The sequence below is a fragment of the Salvelinus alpinus genome, chromosome 2, assembly GCF_045679555.1.
Source record: "Salvelinus alpinus chromosome 2, SLU_Salpinus.1, whole genome shotgun sequence".
NCBI lineage: Eukaryota > Metazoa > Chordata > Actinopteri > Salmoniformes > Salmonidae > Salvelinus > Salvelinus alpinus.
Genome location: NC_092087.1, coordinates 77,492,370 through 77,512,082, shown reverse-complemented (window position 1 = coordinate 77,512,082; position 19,713 = coordinate 77,492,370). Strand labels below are relative to the sequence as shown.

The following is a 19,713-nucleotide window of genomic DNA, read 5'->3' as shown; positions in this document are numbered from 1 at the left end:
CAAGAACACAGTGGCCTCCATCATTCTTAACTGGAAGAAGTTTGAAACCACCAAGACTCTTCCTAGAGCTGGATGCCCGGCCAAACTGAGCAATCAGGGTAGAAGGGCCTTGGTCAGGGAGGTGACCAAGAACATGATGGTCACTCTGACAGAGCTCTAGAGTTCCTCTGTGGAGATGGGAGAACCTTCCAGAAGGACAGCCATCTCTGCAGCACTCCACCAATCAGGTCTTTATGGTAGAGTGGCCAGACAGAAACCACTCCTTAGTAAAACGGTACATGACAGCCCGTTTGGAGTTTCCCAAAAGGCACCTAAAGACTCTCAGACCATGAGAAACAAGATTCTCTGGTTTGATGAAACCAAGATTAAACTCTTTGGCCTGAATGCCAAGCGTCACGTCTGGAGGAAACGTGGCACCATCCCTACGGTGAAGCATGGTTGTGCCAGCATCATGCTGTGGGGATGTTTTTCAGTGGCAGGGATTGGGAGACTAGTCAGGATCGAGGCAAAAATGAACTGAGCAAAGTACAGAGAGATCCTTGATAAAAACCTGCTCCAGCGCGCTCAGGACCTCAGACTGGGGCGAAGGTTCACCTTCCAACAGGACAACGACCCTAAGCACACAGCCAACACAATGCAGGTGTGGCTTCGAGACAAGTCTCTGAATGCCCTTGAGTGGCCCAGCCAGAGCCCGGACTTGAACCCGATCGAACATCTCTGGAGAGACCTGAAAATAGCTGTGCAGCAATGCTCCCCATCCAACCTGACAGAGCTTGAGAGGATCTGCAGAGAAAAATGGGAGAAACTCCCCAAATACAGGTGTGCCAAGCTTGTTGACTGTCGTCGACATTGACATGATATCATTAGCATAACTTACTACAATATACATGTAGATGGTCATCTATACAGTGATCTATCTTGACATGAACATATTGCCACTGACATGACTGACTTATACAATCAATATACATCCAGTTATCTATACTGACACACACCATGTGTCTGCCTGATCTCCTTCTGTGTTTCCTATGAACAGCTACTAGTGGATAAACCTAAGAGAGGCACTCAGGACAGCCAAATTACATGCTGTCACTGTGAACCACTGGCCATGCAGTGATGTTGTACACACATACACATACACACACACACACACACACACACACACACACGCACACACGCACACAAACTCACACGTGGGTGGTTGGACGGGTCAATCTGGAGCCTGACAGGAGTCTTCGTCGCTCCTAGTGATTACTTACCCACACACACAAACAAGCAAGCAAAGACACAGAGATGCCTGTGTTATACTGGCTTATGAAGTGGCCTAGGGAGAGGATTAGAGTTGACACACTCACTCACTCACACACACACACACAGACACACACACACTACACTGTCTGTCTGGGTTTGAGTCCTTGACCTCTGCCCCCTCCGTGTCCCATGTCATACCCCTTGCTTCTCTGGCCTCACCCACCCCCTCTACACCCTTTGGCAGTGACAAGTGAAAGTGGAGCCAGCCTGGGGAATTACAAGCCACTTTACTGAGGCTGGGGTCTAGCCAACAGAAGCTGCCCCTGCCCTCTATGTGTGTATGTATGTGTGTGTGTGACGGCCCCTTGACCATTAGTCCTATTATTAGTACTATCATTAGTCCAACCATTAGTCCAATCATTATTCCGACCATTAGTCCTATTATTAGTACTATCATTAGTCCAACCATTAGTCCTACCATTAGTCCTACCATTAGTCTTACCATTAGTCCTATTATTAGTCTTACCATTAGTCCTAGCATTAGTCCTATCATTAGACCTCTCATTAGTCCTACCATTAGTCCTACCATTAGTCTTACCATTAGTCCTATTATTAGTCTTACCATTAGTCCTAGCATTAGTCCTATCATTAGACCTCTCATTAGTCCTACCATTAGTCCTACCGTTAGTCTTACCATGAGTCCTATTATTAGTCTTACCATTAGTCCTATCATTAGTCCTATCATTAGTCCTACCATTAGTCTTACCATTAGTCCTATTATTAGTCTTACCATTAGTCCTATCATTAGTCTTACCATTAGTCCTATCATTAGTCCTACCATTAGTCTTACCATTAGTCCTATTATTAGTCTTACCATTAGTCCTATCATTAGTCCTATCATTAGTCCTATCATTAGTCCTATCATTAGTCCTACCATTAGTTCTACCATTAGTCCTACCATTAGTCTACTAGTGCCTGGTAATGGGCTTTAAGAGTAGAGGAAGACCACATCCTCACATCTCCCACTAGCATTTAGCCTGTGTGTGGATATTGATGTCTTGAATGGCAACGGGTTTCCACTCAACACACACCCACACACACACACACAAGCATGAATGTGTACACACACGCATGCACGAATAGACACATCCACGCACACGCACACACACTCCATTGGGAATTGAGCTAATGATCATATGTGCTGGTTTGACTTGCAAATGCATGTCTGTCTACGTCCTGTTTGTGTGTGTGTGTGTGAGAGAGAGAGAGAGAGAGAGAGAGAGAGAGAGAGAGAGAGAGAGAGAGAGAGAGAGAGAGAGAGAGAGAGAGAGAGAGCTGTGTGTGTGTGTGTGTGTGTGTGTGTGTGTGTGTGTGTGTGTGTGTGTGTGTGTGTGTGTGTATATACTGTTTGTCTGAATGCATACATTCTGTGAATATGGCTGCCCGAAAGAGATTCTGATGATTATGATGATTGTTTTTTACAAGAAAAGGCCATAAGGGCCTCATGGAATAACAGGAACATTCATATGCTGTTCCTAGAATTCAGCATCTCTGCTCAAACTTCTAAGAAGATGTCTTCTAGAACATTGTAACATTTTATGGTGTTTAATCAGGTTTTTAGTACTATGGCCCATGTCAGCCTTGGTGGAATTATCTCTGATGGTCACAGGAGACAGAAGGGTCCCATAGATGTGCATGCAGGGAGGGGGCCCAGGACCTAGGAGGGGAGAGATTAACTAGAGACCGATTTGCTTCCTGTAGTAAGTGAATATAATTCCCTTAGGAAAAAGTAGTTACTACCTTCTGTCATGCAGCATGAGCTAATGCATCATATTGTAACTTGATATTCCATTAGTCTCCTGCATTAGGCCTAGGGGCTAAGGCTAGCCAATTTAGAACATAGTTTGCTTTCATTTGTTTGTAAAATATTATGTACCTTTGAATTATTATTTGACTAGTTTAAAGCTTAGTTGCTACATCAACTATTGGAATGATATATTAATAATACCCATTGATTCTTAAAGAATATAACTTGCCTCGTTAGCTTAGTTCAACTGTTGTGGGCCTACCCCATCAGAACACAAATATAAGCTTGTTTTACTCCAATGTTTGTAAACAATATAAATGTAAACACACACTGTATAGCCTCAAAACATGGTTAAAATGATAATGTTGACATCATGGATGTTCAGTCTTTGCATCGATAGTTGTGAATTTGATAGTAGTTACATTTCTCCAGGCCCATCCCTAAACGTTTTACCAAAACGAAAGCAGGGAGTCGCTTTGTTTTTGTTTCTTCTAAGGATTCTCGCTTTACTGTCATTTTTTTCGTGATCGAATATTTTCCCGAAAATATTTGAAACAAGAAAGTTCTCACCTGGAGCCTCCGACGTCGAATGATTCCAGAGTCATCCATGGCACTGGCGGGAACATGCGAGTCGCGTGCTTTGGAGTAGTATCACCTGGTCTCGTGGCCTAAGTGTGGTCGACTGGTGTCTCCAGGTAACGGGACAGGGCACGGAGTTCCCGCGTGGCACTGGCTGCGGTACACTGGCCAAGAACACTCCCGTCTCTCTCCTCTTCACTGGTGCGACAAAGCCTCTAGTCTGCTCAACTCACAAACCAAAAACCCATTCCGCCCAACTAACATCTGGTCCTGTACCCTAAACTGCTGCTCTAGCAAGTGCTAATGAAGCAAGTTCCTGAAGGTACCAGCATGTCCTAATGTCCTTAATACATTGGACTATAGAGAGGAGCCTGAAGTAGGCTAGTCGAATTTTAATTGTAGCCTACTTATTAAGATGTAGGCTAACACACATCAAATTAAAATGCATTGACAGAAATAGCGTATCAATTATGGAAAGTACTTTAGGTTAAAACTACCTTCAGTAGTGGTTTTAAATATGCAGGTTTTCATATGATTATAATTCTTCAATTATTTGATTGAATGTCTGTTGTTTATTTCCATGTTTGTGTTTATTCCTATGGTGATGTTTTCATTGCACTGTGGCTGTCCATTCACTTCAGCACTTCGGGATTGCTGTCCATGTGTTTAATTAATCTGGTGTCCAAAAACCCCCTTTATAACGCATTTGTTGTTATAATAGCCTAATGTAGACTACTGTAAACTACTAGCATATGCAATGGAGAAACACGCCTTATAGGCTACAATCATAGCTACAGTAAAATGTATGCAGATTGAACCCCAGCGCGCAGATCAAGCGACACGTGTACGCATCTTCGAATGCTCCCAACACGCAAACCCCATCCGGTACAGTCGTTTGACATCTGATCGATGTTCTATGGATTCCCATAAGGAGCAAAACACGCAACCTTATACATTCATTTCTGATCCATGCTGAATACTACCCCAGAGTGTACTGCTATAAACAAAAGCGCTTTGCTCGCTTTTTCGTTTATAATCCTTGTGTTATCCAACAGATTAGGGCTATTAGCTACATACCGTTTCCTCATCCGCGCGCAGGTGCTGACATATTATTTTCTGAACGTGTCACTCTCACCCCTTATAGTTTTAATATCCACTGTATCATGATGTTTACCCTGAAGACGAGGTGGTTTGTAATATATATCGTGATATATCTCTCGCCATTCCATTCCCTACCACCCACCTCCTTCTAAACACAACGGAATCACTTTTGGTTTTTAACCCCTCAGCGACCAGATTTCCCCTCCCTTCCTTGAATCTCCTCGCCATTCTCCATAGTGAAGAGAAATATAGGTCGTATAGCCAGCCATATGTAATGTAGGTATGTATCACTTTAAGGGACAGGCATTGTTGTATTAAACCTTAATATAAAAGAAAGAAGTCAGATCCATCTACAGCTATATAAATCATGATGTGAAATGTTAAATAGTTAACAGTCAAGTTAATTGAACGTAATGTCCTACGAAAAATAAAGCAAACCTTCAGTTGCATAAAATATGAATTATTGACCATAGATAAGACTTCCCTTTCATCCCATGACACCGCAGTATTACATATTACAGTCTCACAGAGTTTAGGTCTACCTTCAGAACATTCACTGTCTGTCACCTTAGGAGGAACATTATACAACCAAACTCCCACCATTTGTTAAGGTTAAAGGGTTATGAGGATTGTTAGATATTAACAAGGCTATATCTATCTCCAAGTGGGCAGCTTTGACCTGTTTTTAGCCCTGATTTGGTAATTGGATACGTAAACGAGTCATACACAGTACAGTTTAATTAGATCTTTAGACAGAGGAGAGGCTCTGTGATACAATATGTTTTTTTATCAGATTTTTAAGCTAAACTTGTTGCCTGATTAACCTCTGGTGGCAGAACATTCCATGATGACATAGCTCTATACATACACTACCGGTCAAAAGTTTTAAAACACCTACTCATTCAAAGGTTTTCTTTGTTTGTGCTATTTTCTACATTGTAGAATAATGGTGAAGACATCAAAACTATGAAATAACACACATGGAATCATGTAGAAACCAAAAAAGTGTTAAACAAATCAAAATATATTTTATATTTGAGATTCTTCAAATAGCCACCCTTTGCCTTGATGAGAGCTTTGCACACTCTTGGCATTCTCTCAACCAGCTTCACCTGAAATACTTTTCCAACAGTCTTGAAGGAGTTCTCACATATGCTGAGCACTTGTTGGCTGCTTTTCCTTCACTCTGAGGCCTGACTCATCCCAAACCATCTCAATTTGGTTGAGGTCGGGGGATTGTGGAGGCCCAGTCATCTGATGCAGCACTCCATCACTCTCCTTCTTGGTAAAATAGCCCTTACGCAGCCTGGAGGTGTATTGGATCATTGTCCAGCTGAAAAACAAATGATAGTCCCACTAAGATGGGATGGAGTATCACTGCAGAATGCTGTGGTAGCCATGCTGGTTAAGTGTGCCTTGAATTCTAAATAAATCACTGACAGTATCACCAGCAAAGCACCCCCACACCATAACACCTCCTCCTCCATGCTTTACTGTGGGAAATACACATGCGGAGATCATCCGTTCACCCACACCGCGTCTCACAAAGACACGGCTGTTGGAACCAAAAATCTCAAATTTGGACTTCCACTGGTCCTAATGTGTTTCTTGGCCAATTGTGTTTCTTGGCCCAAGCAAGTCTCTTCTTATTATTGGTGTCTTTTAGTAGTGGTTTCTTTGCAGCAATTCGACCATGAAGGCCTGATTCACGCAGTCTCTTCTGAACAGTTGATGTTGAGATGTGTCTGTTAATTGAACTCTGTGAAGCATTTATTTGGGCTGCAACTTCTGAGGCTAGTAACTCTAATGAACGTATCATCTGCAGCAGAGGTACCTCTGGGTCTTCCATTCCTGTGGCGGTCCTCATGAGATCCAGTTTCATCATAGCGCTTGATGGTTTTTGTTACTGCACTTGAAAAAACGTTCAAAATTCTTGAAATATTGACTGACCTTTATGTCTTAAAGTAATGATGGACTGTCATTTCTCTTTGCTTATTTGAGCTGTTCTTGCCATAATATGGACTTGGTCTTTTACCAAATAGGGCTATCTTCTGTATACCCCCACTACCTTGTCACAACACAACTGATAGGCTCAAACTCATTAAGAAGGAAAGAAATTCCACAAATGAACTTTTAAGGCATACCTGTTAATTGAAATGCATTCCAGGTGACTACCTCATGAAGCTGGTTGAGATAATTCCAAGAGTTTGCAAAGCTGTCATCAAGGCAAAGGGTGGCTATTTGAATAATCTCAAATATAAATTATATTTTGATTTGTTTAACAGTGTTTTTGTTACTACATGATTCCATATGTGTTATTTCATAGTTTTGATGTCTTCACTATTATTCTACAATGTAGAAAATAGTAGAAATAAAGAAAAACAATTGAACGAGGAGGTGTTCTAAAATGTTGACCTTGTAGTGTAACTGAGCGACGCATTAAATCTGTTTTTGGTTTGGGTACCGTGAAGAAACCCATAGTGGCGTGTCTGGTGGGGTATTCGGAAAGTATTCAGACCCCTTAACTTTTTCCACATTTTGTTACGTTACAGCCTGATTCTAAAATGTATTTAAAAAATGTATAAATTACCTCATCAATCTCCACACACTACCCCATAAAGATAAAGCAAAAACACGTTTTTAGAAATGTTTGCAAATTTATTACAATTTAAAAAATGGAAATATCACATTTACATAAGTATTCAGACCCTTTACTCAGTACTTTGTTGAAGCACCTTTGACAGCAATTACAGCATTGAATCTTCTTGCGTATGACGCTACAAGCTTGGCACACCTGTATTTGGGGAGTTTCTCCCATTCTTCTCTGCAGATCCTCTCAATCTCTGTCAGGTTGGATGGGGAGCTTCGCTGCACAGCTATTTTCAGGTCTCTCCAGAGATGTTCGATCTGGGTAAAGTGCAGGCTCTGGCTGGGTCACTCAAGGACATTCAGAGAATTGTCTCGAAGCCACACCTGCATTGTGTTGGCTGTGTGCTTAGGGTCGTTGTCCTGTTGGAAGGTGAACCTTCGCCTCAGTCTGAGGTCCTGAGCGCACTGGAGCAGGTTTTCATTAAGGATCTCTCTGTGCTTTGCTCCGTTCATCTTTCCCACGATCCTGACTAGTCGCCCAGTCCCTGCCACTGAAAAACATCCCCACAGCATGATGCTGCAACCACCATGCTTCACTGTAGGGATGGTGCCAGGTTTCCTCCAAACGTGACGCTTGGCATTCAGGCCAAAGAGTTTAATCTTGGTTTCATCAGACCAGATAATCTTGTTTCTCATGGTCTGATAGTCTTTAGGTGCCTTTTGGCAAACTCCAAGGGGGCTGTCATGTGCCTTTTACTGAGGAGTGGCTTCTGTCTGGCCAATCTACCATAAAGGCCTGATTGGTGGAGTGCTGCAGAGATGGTTGTCCTTCTGGAAGGTTCTTCCATCTCCACAGAGGAACTCTGGAGCCCTGTCACCATCGGGTTCCTGTTCACCTCCCTGACCAATGCCCTTCTCCCCGGATTGCTCAGTTCTAAGAAGAGTCTTGGTGGTTCCAAACTTCTTCCGTCTAAGAATGATGGAGGGCACTGTATTTTTGGGGACCTTCAATGCTGCAGAAATGTTTTGGTACCATTCCCCAGATCTGTGCCTCGACACAATCCTGTCTCGGAGCTCTGCGGACAATTCCTTCGACCTCAAAGGCTTGGTTTTTGTTCTGACATGATATGTCAACTATGGGACCTTTATATAGACAGGTGTGCCTTTCTAAATCATGTCCAATCAATTGAATTTACCACAGGTGGACTCCAATCAAGTTGTAGAAACATCTCAAGGATGATCAATGGAAACAGGATGCACCTGAGATCAATTTCAAGTCTCATATCAAAAGGGTCTGAATACTTGTATAAGGTATTTCTGTTTTTTATTTGTAATACATTTGCTAATATTTCAAAAAAACTGTTTTTGCTTTGTCATTATGGGGTATTGTGTGTAGTTTGATTAGACATTTAAAAAATATATATATTTCAGAATAAGGCTGTAACTTAACAAAATGTGGAAAAGTCAAGGGGTCTGAACACTTTCCGAATGCACTGTATGTCTGTTTGAAGTGTATGCAAATAGATTATACAAGTGGTTAGGCATTTTCAACATACAAGTGTTTCTTAAAAAGACTAGAGAATACGTATTCAATTTCTCCTCAACCCTCAGCCATGAAAGACTATTATGCATGTTGATGATGTTAGTTCTGTGTGTACAGTTAAGGGCAAGGCGTGCTGCTTTGTTTTGAGCCAGCTGCAGGTTTGCTCGGTCTTTCTTTGCTGCACCTGACCATATTACCAGACAGTAATCAAGATGGGACACTGTCAGACCCTGAACAACTAGTACAGTTGATCTTTGTGTTAAAAACGCAGAACATCTTTTTATAACAGACACACCTCTTGTCACGATCGTGTTGACATGAATGAGAGGACCAAGGCGCAACATGATATGAATACATCTTCTTTATTCTATAACAAAGATGATCACGAAACACTTAAACAACACTAACAAAAACAACAAACGATCGTGAAACCTCAAACGCAAGTGCACACACAAACTACTTACGTCGACATATACATATACAATGACCCACAAACAGCTAAAGCCTATGGCAGCCTTAAATATGGTTCCCAATTAGAGACAACAGAAACCAGCTGTCTCTAATTGAGAACCCATTCAGGCCACCATAGACTTTCCTAGAAAACTACACACACCCATAGACACAGCTAGATACATACTCAACACAAACCCATACACTACAACCAACACCCCGCTCTACCATATAATACCCCAAAATACACACATAACCCATGTCACACCCTGACCTAACTAAAATAATAAATAAAACAAATAATACTAAGGCCAGGGCGTGACACCTCTCCCCATCTTCACAACAACTTTGTCAATATGTGGACACACACATTCCTATAGGCTTTGATTAAAGACATGGTAAATAGGGGTGGCAATGCAGTCTGCTACCATTCTTAATCATTTCCCATCTAGGCTGTCTATACCTGGTGGGTTATCATTATTGATGGATAACAATTGTTTTTCCACCCCTTCCACACATCCTTGACCAAATACAAAACAGCAATCCTTTTCTCTCATTATTAGATCTTCAATACACAAATATGATGGTTCAATGTTCAATGTTGTCATTTCACTTCTCAGTTTGTCCACTTTACCGGTGAAATAGTCATTGAAATGATTGGCTATATCAAAAGGTTTTGTTATTGTCACGTTCCTGACCTGTTTTCTCTTGTTTTGTATTTATTTAGTATGGTCAGGGCGTGAGTTGGGTGGGTTGTCTATGTGTTGTTTTCTATGTTGGGGTTTTGTGTGTTCGGCCTGGTATGATTCTCAATCAGAGGCAGCTGTCAATCGTTGTCCCTGATTGAGAATCATACTTAGGCAGCCGGGGTTCACGTGTGTGTTTGTGGGTGATTGTCTTTCGTGTTAGTATTCGTGCCACACGGGACTGTTTTCGGTTGGATTCTATTTGTTAATTTGTTTCATTGTAGTGTTCAGTTTATTTTATAATAAATTATGGACACTTTCCACTCTGCGTCTTGGTCCGATCCCTACACCTCCTCTTCAGACGAAGAGGAGGAAATCTGCCGTTACAGTTATAAATGACCCATCAACCTAGTGATTTGAGTGATCATTGACTTGGTGTTCTAGTTCTCTATGTCACCAAGGTTACTGGATGAGGACAAAGGCATGCTGCTGAGGGAAAGACAAGTACAAAGTTCATCATGCCCACACAATGTGATACAGTATAAGTATATATTTAGTGTCAGTATGACATTTCATTGTTAAACATTGCCACAATATAAGAGATGCTTACATCAGACACACTTGCAAAGCATACACACACAAGCTCTCTCTCAATCTCAAACCATGCCAAAGAAAAATGAAATGGTTTAAGAATGTCAAACTGTTGTTGCCTTAACAAAAGCTTCATCCTCCAGTAACAAATGTGTAAAATACACACAAATCTTAGCCAATTTAATAGGGCAGCTGTTTCCGATCCAGGTTTACAGGGTTGAAGACAGAGAGGGACTTAGTGGCTTTTAGCATCATTGCCTTAATGGTCTGTCCGTCCGTCCGTCCGTCTGTCTGTGTACAACATCACTGCATGGCCGGTAGCTCACAGGGACAGCATGTATTTTGGCTGCCCTGAATGCCTCTCTCAGGTTTATCCACTAGTAGCTGTTCATAGGAAACACAGAAGGAGATCAGGCAGACACATGGTGTGTGTCAGTATAGATAACTGGATGTGTGTGTGTGTGTCTGGTTTAGAGACTCTCACTCTGGGATTTAGCTGCTCTTGATAGATTGGTCTGGGTCTTCTGTCTGTGAACAACCGACTTTCACAGACACAGACACACACATTCAGGAACTGAAATGAACCTGGGCTGGTATTGTTATAAAACCATGACAATGAAAATAAGTTTAATAGTTTAACAATATCAAACTGTTGTTGTCTTAACAAAAGCTTCAACCTCCTCCTGCATAGACAGAAGTCTGCCAGTATAAAACTAAATGGGATCCTAGACTACTACCAAGTTGCCTGTTTGTCTAATTCATCCCGAATATGTAGCAACACTTTTCCTCTTCAATAATGAATAGGAGACACGTTTATTTGACATTTTCATGTTCATTAGGAACTATTGGGATGGAAGGAAACCCAGCGTACCCGAAGGGCCCAATGGAATAAAGCCTTAGTGAAAGTCCCCATACACCGCATTCCAACTAGGTCACAGTGCACACCGTGCCATAGTGCTCAAAGGGGTGATGTCATACCCTAAATTATGCATTTGGGGGTTGGGGTAACAAAAAGCTCGACAAGGCAAAGCCCTTGGAATATTTAGAATGTGTTTTTTGATCCTTTCTCCCTCTCCTCATTCAGTGTCTACAACAAGGGCCACGTCACCTCACTTCACTTCAGAAGACAGCTGACATTCTTCTCTTTAGTTTGCATTGGGAACCCTTCTTGGTTCCAGGTAATACCTGTCGTGGTTCCAGGTAGAACTCTTTTGGGTTCCATGTAGAACCCTCTGTGTAATGGGCTCTACATGGAACTGAAAAAGGGTTCTACCTGGAACCAAAATGAGTTCTTCAAAGGGTTCTCCTATGGGGACAGCTGAAGAACCCTTTTAAGTTCTAGATAGCACCTTTTTTCCCAATAGTTTAGCAACAACAAGTAACATGCTGCAGAGCGTATTCAGTGACTACAAGTACAACAACAACGTTGTCAGGTGGGCTAATCAGAGATAGTGGAGTGTGTCAGTGAGTTAGAGCAGCAGCTAGCTTTTTGTTACAGTGATGTTCTGTACATTGTGTTCGTTGTGTTCTTTTCATTGTGCTCTGATTCTAGTGTTTGGCAGTGCGTATACACAGGCACGCATATACAGATGTAGGATCTTCATTTGAGCCAGTTTGCTACAGCAGGAAAATAATCCTGCAGCAACAGGACATTTTTATTTTTATGTGGATTATAATTAATGGACGTGTTTTTGTAGGGGTTGATACATTTTTCTTTTGGGCAAATCAAGTCTGACATTTTAAAGTGTAAATGACAAACTTTAGAAGCCTTAAATACACTACAAGTTTGCATTTCCTGCGATGCATGACAATTCTTAAGGCACACACACACACACACACATACACACTCCTCTTCTTCCCTGTGTGGAAGTGGGTCACAGACTACAGCCTTGCTAAAAGCCTGGGAGAAGAGAAGAGGCACTAAATAAAATACCAGCAGACTACAAGTCCCACGGGAGAACCATCGTCAGTCAGACTCCATAGACTAGGAGAAAGAGAGGGAGAGAGAAGAGAGAGAGGAGGGAAAGAGGGAATGAGGGAGAGAGAAACAGAAAGCGAACGAAAGGGGAGGAGAGGGAAAGAGAGAAAGAAAGATGAGGGGAGATAAAGACAGAGAGATAAGGGGTGGAGAGGAGAGAAACAGAGAGAAAGAAAGATGAGGGGAGATAAAGACAGAGAGAGAGAAGGGGTGGAGAGGAGAGAAACAGAGAGAAAGAAAGATGAGGGGAGATAAAGACAGAGAGAGAGAAGGGGTGGAGAGGAGAGAAACAGAGAGAAAGAAAGATGAGGGGAGATAAAGACAGAGAGAGAGAAGGGGTGGAGAGGGAAAGAGAGATGAGGGGCGATAAAGACAGAGAGAGAGAAGGGGTGGAGAGGAGAGAAACAGAGTGAGGAGGTGTTGGAGTTCAAAATAAAACTGGCTTCCTTCCTCCTCGTTTCCTTTCCTTGATCTTTAAAAGCAGGTGGCATAGTTGACATCTGACATAATGCTCAGACCTATCAGATCATTACAGAGGCAAGGAGACTGTTAGTGAATCAGATACAGAAATAGAGGAGAGGATGGAAGAGAATTGGAATTGGACTAGAACGGAAAGGTAGATTTGAAGAGTTTATTTCCAAAACGCTATTTACACAAATGTTTCCCATTTGTGTTTTTACATCAGAAATGAATGCTTATGGGTAACTTTATTTGTTTGTAAAATATGACTGTTTTCCAGATTTTAAATGTATAGGTATCAGATGTGTATTAAAATGGGTTTTGTTGAAAAATGCTATATATCCATTGTTTAGCTGGAATGGAATGTTTGTTTCCTGTATATTTAACATAAACATTCAACCCATCATAAATCTAGCCTCATGCCATAGTGCTTGGTTAGACTTAGGTCTCGTCCCAGATGGCACCCTATTCTCTATATAGTACACTACTTTTGACCAGAGCCCAGATCTCATATTACTGTTTCGTTAAATGTTTAAATACACTATATATATATATATATATAAACGTATGTGGACACCTCTTCAAATTAGTGCATTCGGCTATTTCAGCCACACCCATTGCTGTAAAATAGAATGCACAGCCATGCAATCTCCATAGTCAAACATTGGCAGTAGAATGGCCCATACTGAAGAGCTCAGTGACTTTCAACGTGGCACCGTCATAGGATGCCACCTTTCCAACAAGTCAGTTCGTTAAATTTCTGCCCTGTTAGAGCTGCCCCGGTCAACTGTAAGTGCTGTTATTGTGGAGCGGAAACGTCTAGGAGCAACAACGGCTCAGCCGCGAAGTGGGAGGCCACACAAGCTCACCGAACGGGACCGCCGAGTGCTGAAGCACATAGCGCATAAAAATCATCTGTCCTCGGTGGCATCACTGACTGCCAAGTTCCAAACTGCCTCTGGACGCAACGTCAGCACAAGAACTGTTAATCGGGAGCTTCATAAAATGGGTTTCCATGGCCATGTAGCTACACACAAGCCTTAGATCACCATGCGCAATGCCAAGCGTCGGCTGGAGTGGTGTAGAGCTCGCCGCCATTGGACTCTTGAGCAGTGGAAACGTATTCTCTGGAGTGATGAATCACGCTTCACCATCGAGCAGTCCGACGGACGCATCTTGGTTTGGCGGATGCCAGTAGAATGCTACCTGCCCAAATGCATAGAGCCAACTGTAAAGTTTGGTGGAGGAGGAATAATGGTCTGGGCTGTTCTTCATGGTTCAGGCTAGGCACATTAGTTCCAGTGAAGGGAAATCTTACCGCTACAGCATACAAAGACATTGAAGATTCTGTGCTTCCAAGTTTGTGACGACCATTTGGGAAAGGCCTCTTTCTGTTTCAGCATGACAATGCCCCCGTGCACAAAGCAAGGTCCATTCAGAAATTGTTTTTCGAGATCGGTGTGGAAGAACTTGACTGGCCTGCAAAGAGCCCTGACCTCAACCCCATCGAACACCTTTGGGAGTAATTGGAACGCCGACTGCGAGCCAGGCCTAATCACCCAATACTCCTCACTAATACTCTTGTGGCTGAATGAAGCAAGTCCCCCCAGCAATGTTCCAACATCTAGTGGAAAGCCTTCCCAGAAGAGTTGAGGCTGTTATAACAGCAAAGGGAGGGACCAACTCTATATTAATGCCTATGATTTTGTCTCCAGTCATTTGTCTCCAGTTGTGACATGGTTGTAGGCCTCTACCTGGCTGTGACATCTGTTGTAGGCCTCTACCTGGCTGTGACATCTGTTGTAGGGCTCTACCTGGCCCTACCTGGCTGTGACATCTGTTGTAGGCCTCTACCTGGCTGTGACATCTGTTGTAGGCCTCTACCTGGCTGTGACATCTGTTGTAGGCCCCTACCTGGCTGTGACATCTGTTGGAGGCCTCTACCTGGCTGTGACATCTGTTGTAGGCCTCTACCTGGCTGTGACATCTGTTGTAGGCCCCTACCTGGCTGTGACATCTGTTGGAGGCCTCTACCTGGCTTTAACATTTGTTGTAGGCCTCTACCTGGCTCTACCTGGCTGTGACATCTGTTGTAGGCCTCTACCTGGCTGTGACATTTGTTGTAGGCCTCTACCTGGCTGTGACATCTGTTGTAGGCCTCTACCTGGCTGTGACATCTGTTGTAGTCCTCTACCTGGCTGTGACATCTGTTGGAGGCCTCTACCTGGCTGTGACATCTGTTGTAGGCCTCTACCTGGCTGTGACATCTGTTGTAGACCTCTACCTGGCTCTAACTGGCTGTGACATCTGTTGTAGGCTTATACCTGGCTGTGACATCTGTTGGAGGCCTCTACCTGGCTTGACAATGACAATGCCCCCATGCACAAAGCAAGGTCCATACAGAAATGGTTTGTCAAGATCAGTGTGGAAGAACTTGACTGGCCTGCACAGAGCCCTGACCTCAACCCCATCGAACACCTTTGGGAGTAATTGGAACGCCGACTGCGAGCCAGGCCTAATCGCCCAATACTCCTCATTAATACTCTTGTGGCTGAATGGAAGCAAGTCCCCCAAGCAATGTTCCAACATTTAGTGGAAAACCATCCCAGAAGAGTGGAGGCTGTTATAGCAGCAAAGGGGGTCCAACTCTGTATTAATGCCAATGCCAATGCTCTACCTGGCTGTGACATATGTTGTAGGCCTCTACCTGGTTGTGACATCTGTTGTAGGCCTCTACCTGGTTGTGACATCTGTTGGAGGCCTCTACCTGGCTGTGACATCTGTTGGAGGCCTGTACCTGGTTGTGACATCTGTTGGAGGCCTCTACCTGGCTGTGACATCTGTTGGAGGCCTGTACCTGGTTGTGACATCTGTTGGAGGCCTCTACCTGGCTGTGACATCTGTTGGAGGCCTGTACCTGGCTGTGTTAAAGACTCGTACTACTCCGTCCCTTCCCCTCATCTCTGACTGTGACCGCATGTGAAGGTGTCCCTTTGTACACAGCCTGATACCATAATACACTTTAATCTCTCTCTCGCTCTCCCTCTCTCCCACTCTTTCTCTCTCTCGTCCTCCCTCCCTCCCTCCAAGACATCAGGACATCACAGTAGCAGTAACTAACATTATGTCCCCATAACCCACTGGGCTTTATTGATGTCTACATCATCAAGGTGGTTTACCCACAATACATGTTCACTTCAGTGCAACAGCAGCACCTTGTGGTAGAGGGGTGTCCCTGCAGTAAGACTGAGACTGGGGTTATTCATTTCGGAAATACAGTATTTCAATTTCACGTAATTCCGCAAATTAGATGTTACCTAGTCGGTCCACACAAGATTCTCAAGAGGTGAATCTCAAAGGAAAATCAAATCATAAGTATTCTCTTGAAATGTATATTTTCTAAGGGTTTAATGTATGTTTGGTATAGTGAAGAGGACCCAGGAAAAGAGGGAGAGTGCGAGTCAGAAGACCACGGGTCAGATTCGAACCCATGCTGACTCCGGTGGACTCTGGTAGCACTAGGAAGTACATACGTGTCGGGTTTCGCAGCACTAACTGCTAGGACAGCAAAACTATTTTATTGCGTCCTCTCTCCTCGCCTCCATCTCGGCATCTGGAAGGCAACGATGAGGATAGCAGGGCTCTTTCAGTAGGCACTTTATTGACACTACAACATGTCATAGATCGGAGATCTAATAGGAGGATTTAACCAGATCCATGTCTTCCAGATCATTTGCCTGAGTCAGTGTGGACCAGGTGGTCCTTGACACAGAATCACTTGGAATTTCACTTGGAACCTGGGACTCTGTTCTTTAACTTAAGATCTATGTAACTCATCTCTATTCTTTTGAACTGGGCATGACCTGATCTGACCCCAGAGTATGTATTGATAGCAGCATAGGCATATCTAACTAACTGGAAAAGTTTCCTCCCTTCTATTCCATCCAAACCAATAGATTACCATGGTGACCAGTGATTGACGTGGATGCCATGGACACAATACCACCAGAATAGATGGAGAAATCAGATACTCTATGGTGTGTCTGAAATGGCACCCTACATCCCATTTAAGAGAAAGGGGGATACCTAGTCAGTTGTACAACTGAATGCATTCAACTGAAATGTGTCTTCCGCATTTAACCCAACCCCTCTGAATAGTGCATTACTCATCTCTGAATCCCGACTATGTATCGTGTTCATAGCTCCTGTGTCATCAGTGTGGTCCTACTCATACTATTTGATCCTACCTCCAGGGTGGTGTCATAAAGGGGCTTTAAACATAGGCCTATGCATCAGTGGTCAGATTTAGCCTGTTATTCGCAATGCCTTAATCATCACCTGAATCCTAACACATCTCCTATGGGCACCACCTGGCTGGTGATGTATTATTGCTTGTAGCTACATTAAGAAAAACTGCAATCATGGTTGGGGTCAATTCCCATTTTAATTCCAGTCAATTCAGAAAGGAAACCAAATTCCAATTCCACATTATCCTCATTGAAAATGGAAAGGCATTGAAGAGAATTGGAATTGGGTTTACTTTCTGGAATTGAAATGGATTTGACCCAAACCCTGACTGGAATTCATCTGATGCTGAGACAATAGATGGTGGCGTATGATAAACTGGGTAGCACAATGGTCGCTGGTTCGAATCCCAGAGCCGACTAGGTGACACTCTGCCAATGTGCCCTTGAGCAAGGCATTAATCCGAATTGCTCCTGTAGGTCGCTCTGGATCAGAGCTTCTGCTAAATGACTAAAATGTGCAAATGTGATACACCCTAAAACCTGGCGATGTTGTGTAATTTTCCGTAACAGAAGGTTCTCCCAGATTCAGAGGCCTAATGTCATGACTCATGATGTGTTCAGTGTTCTATGCCAGAAGCGGAAAAGAACAGCCAACATACCAATCTCATTACGACAATTAAGAGCCGCGGGGATTAGTGACCGTGGACCCGGCGTTGCCTAGGTTACCGAGGTAGCCCTATTCCTGGCGCCATGACGCTGTCCACGGTGCTGAAAGCATGAGCTAAGGGCCGATGTTTCTGCTGTATTGCAGCTATATAACGGCCTAGGATTCGAACGTTGCACCTGGTGAGTTATCGTAACTTAGTTGGTTAGGTTCCAACTTCCCAGTCACCTCGATGCACCTTCTGGTCCCAAAACCGTACATTGCCTTGTTTTCTGTGAGGGGAGCACGGTTACCGTATAAATGTTTATTTCGCCACTGACACGCGATCCTATTCCACTGATTAAATGCCCCACTGTTTTTATCAAGTTCTGTTCAAGGAAGAAAAATGTGGCTTGTAGGGGAATTTATGACTGTTAGGCAAGACACGTGACCTACTCTCTCCTACGCCACTGGTTTTACATAAGTGTTTTTCCTTTATTAGAACAAGCACAGACAGTAGCCTAGATAAAACTAGCAATATTAGATTATAAAGCCCCTCTTTTGGATGGCTAGGTAGCCTACTCTCTTGACCTGACCTGTACCATTTCCTTCTCTCGTTTTCTGTGGTTTGTTAGTGTGTTGTGTTTTCCACTTTATGAACCCCAGGAGGACCACCAGAGGGGTATACTACAGAGCAGGAGCAATAACTTAGCCAGCTAACTTGCCGGAATATTTTAAGATACGCTTAGAATAGATATGGTCTTAACTGAATCAACAACCAAAAACAACATATCTAAGTTTAGCTTTCTAATGAACCAGAACATCAATAGTTATATCTGGATGTTTAATGAAGTTATCTGACTAACTCATTGAACCTGCTTTGAAGAATACCCTCTTATGTCTCTACCAGAGGTTAGGTCAGGACGATACTGGATCGAGAGGCCAGGTGGTCCTACTCGCGTTAATACAGTGGACAACACACAAACACCCACAGCAACAGAAGGAAATGGTATCCTCTGATCGTCTCCATTCACCTCCGGCAGTTTGGCACAGCAGCGGTTCTTCTATTAAACTCATTGAGCGACTTTGGCCGCTGGTGCTGGTGTTGTCACCTTACTTTTATTAATCTGATGACTGTTATTTATCTAATCAGCTAACTATGTTTAATTGTTACCCGATTCAATTAATCATGTCACAATTAACTCATTAGGATTTGGGGCACCACAAGAGGGGTTATTTTTATTTTACCATCTACCGAATTAAACTCTAAAGGTCTTTACCTATCACATCCATAAACAGTCAACGTTTTAATCATAACCTCGTACCATATCCTCATTCTGAACAGTCGTCATCTTGTATCTGCAAAAACCCGAGCCTTACTTATGATTCAATACTACACAAATTAGTTTAATTATTTATTTACTAGTTAACTAAATGGTAACACAGGATAAACATACACACTTAATATATAAGAAACAGGTCCCTAGCGGACTGACAACAATATGGCTGCTTGTTACAAAAAGACATGGCGAGGGCGAGAGAGAGAGGGACAGAGACACTTAAGGTTGGTACATTTAGAAACTACTCTCACTTTGCACACGAACCACCGCCGCTTGAAGTAAGCAATCATGAATGTATTTACGTGAAAATCCTTTGTTTCTCTCGGTAGACAGGGCCTTCTTGGAAAGGGTTTTGGGCCTTTTGCAGCACGCTTGTAAGGCTCTGATTGTCCAAAAGGGGTCTCCACCCGTCTTCTACTGTTGTTCTCCTCTGCAGTCGCCCGGTATCC

General features: G+C 43.1%; 1 protein-coding gene across 2 annotated transcripts in view; it reads right to left on the bottom strand.

Moving 5' to 3' along the window:
• The window catches only part of LOC139567839 (microtubule-associated serine/threonine-protein kinase 1-like), a 99,502-nt gene extending 94,618 nt beyond the window's left edge, over positions 1–4,884 (bottom strand). For both annotated transcript variants that reach the window (XM_071389392.1, XM_071389393.1), the window contains exon 1: positions 3,629–4,884. In XM_071389392.1, coding sequence (XP_071245493.1) covers positions 3,629–3,667 — 39 coding nt within the window. In that variant the 5' untranslated portion in view covers positions 3,668–4,884. The remainder of the gene's footprint in view (positions 1–3,628) is intronic.
• Between the last annotated feature and the right edge of the window lie 14,829 nt (positions 4,885–19,713).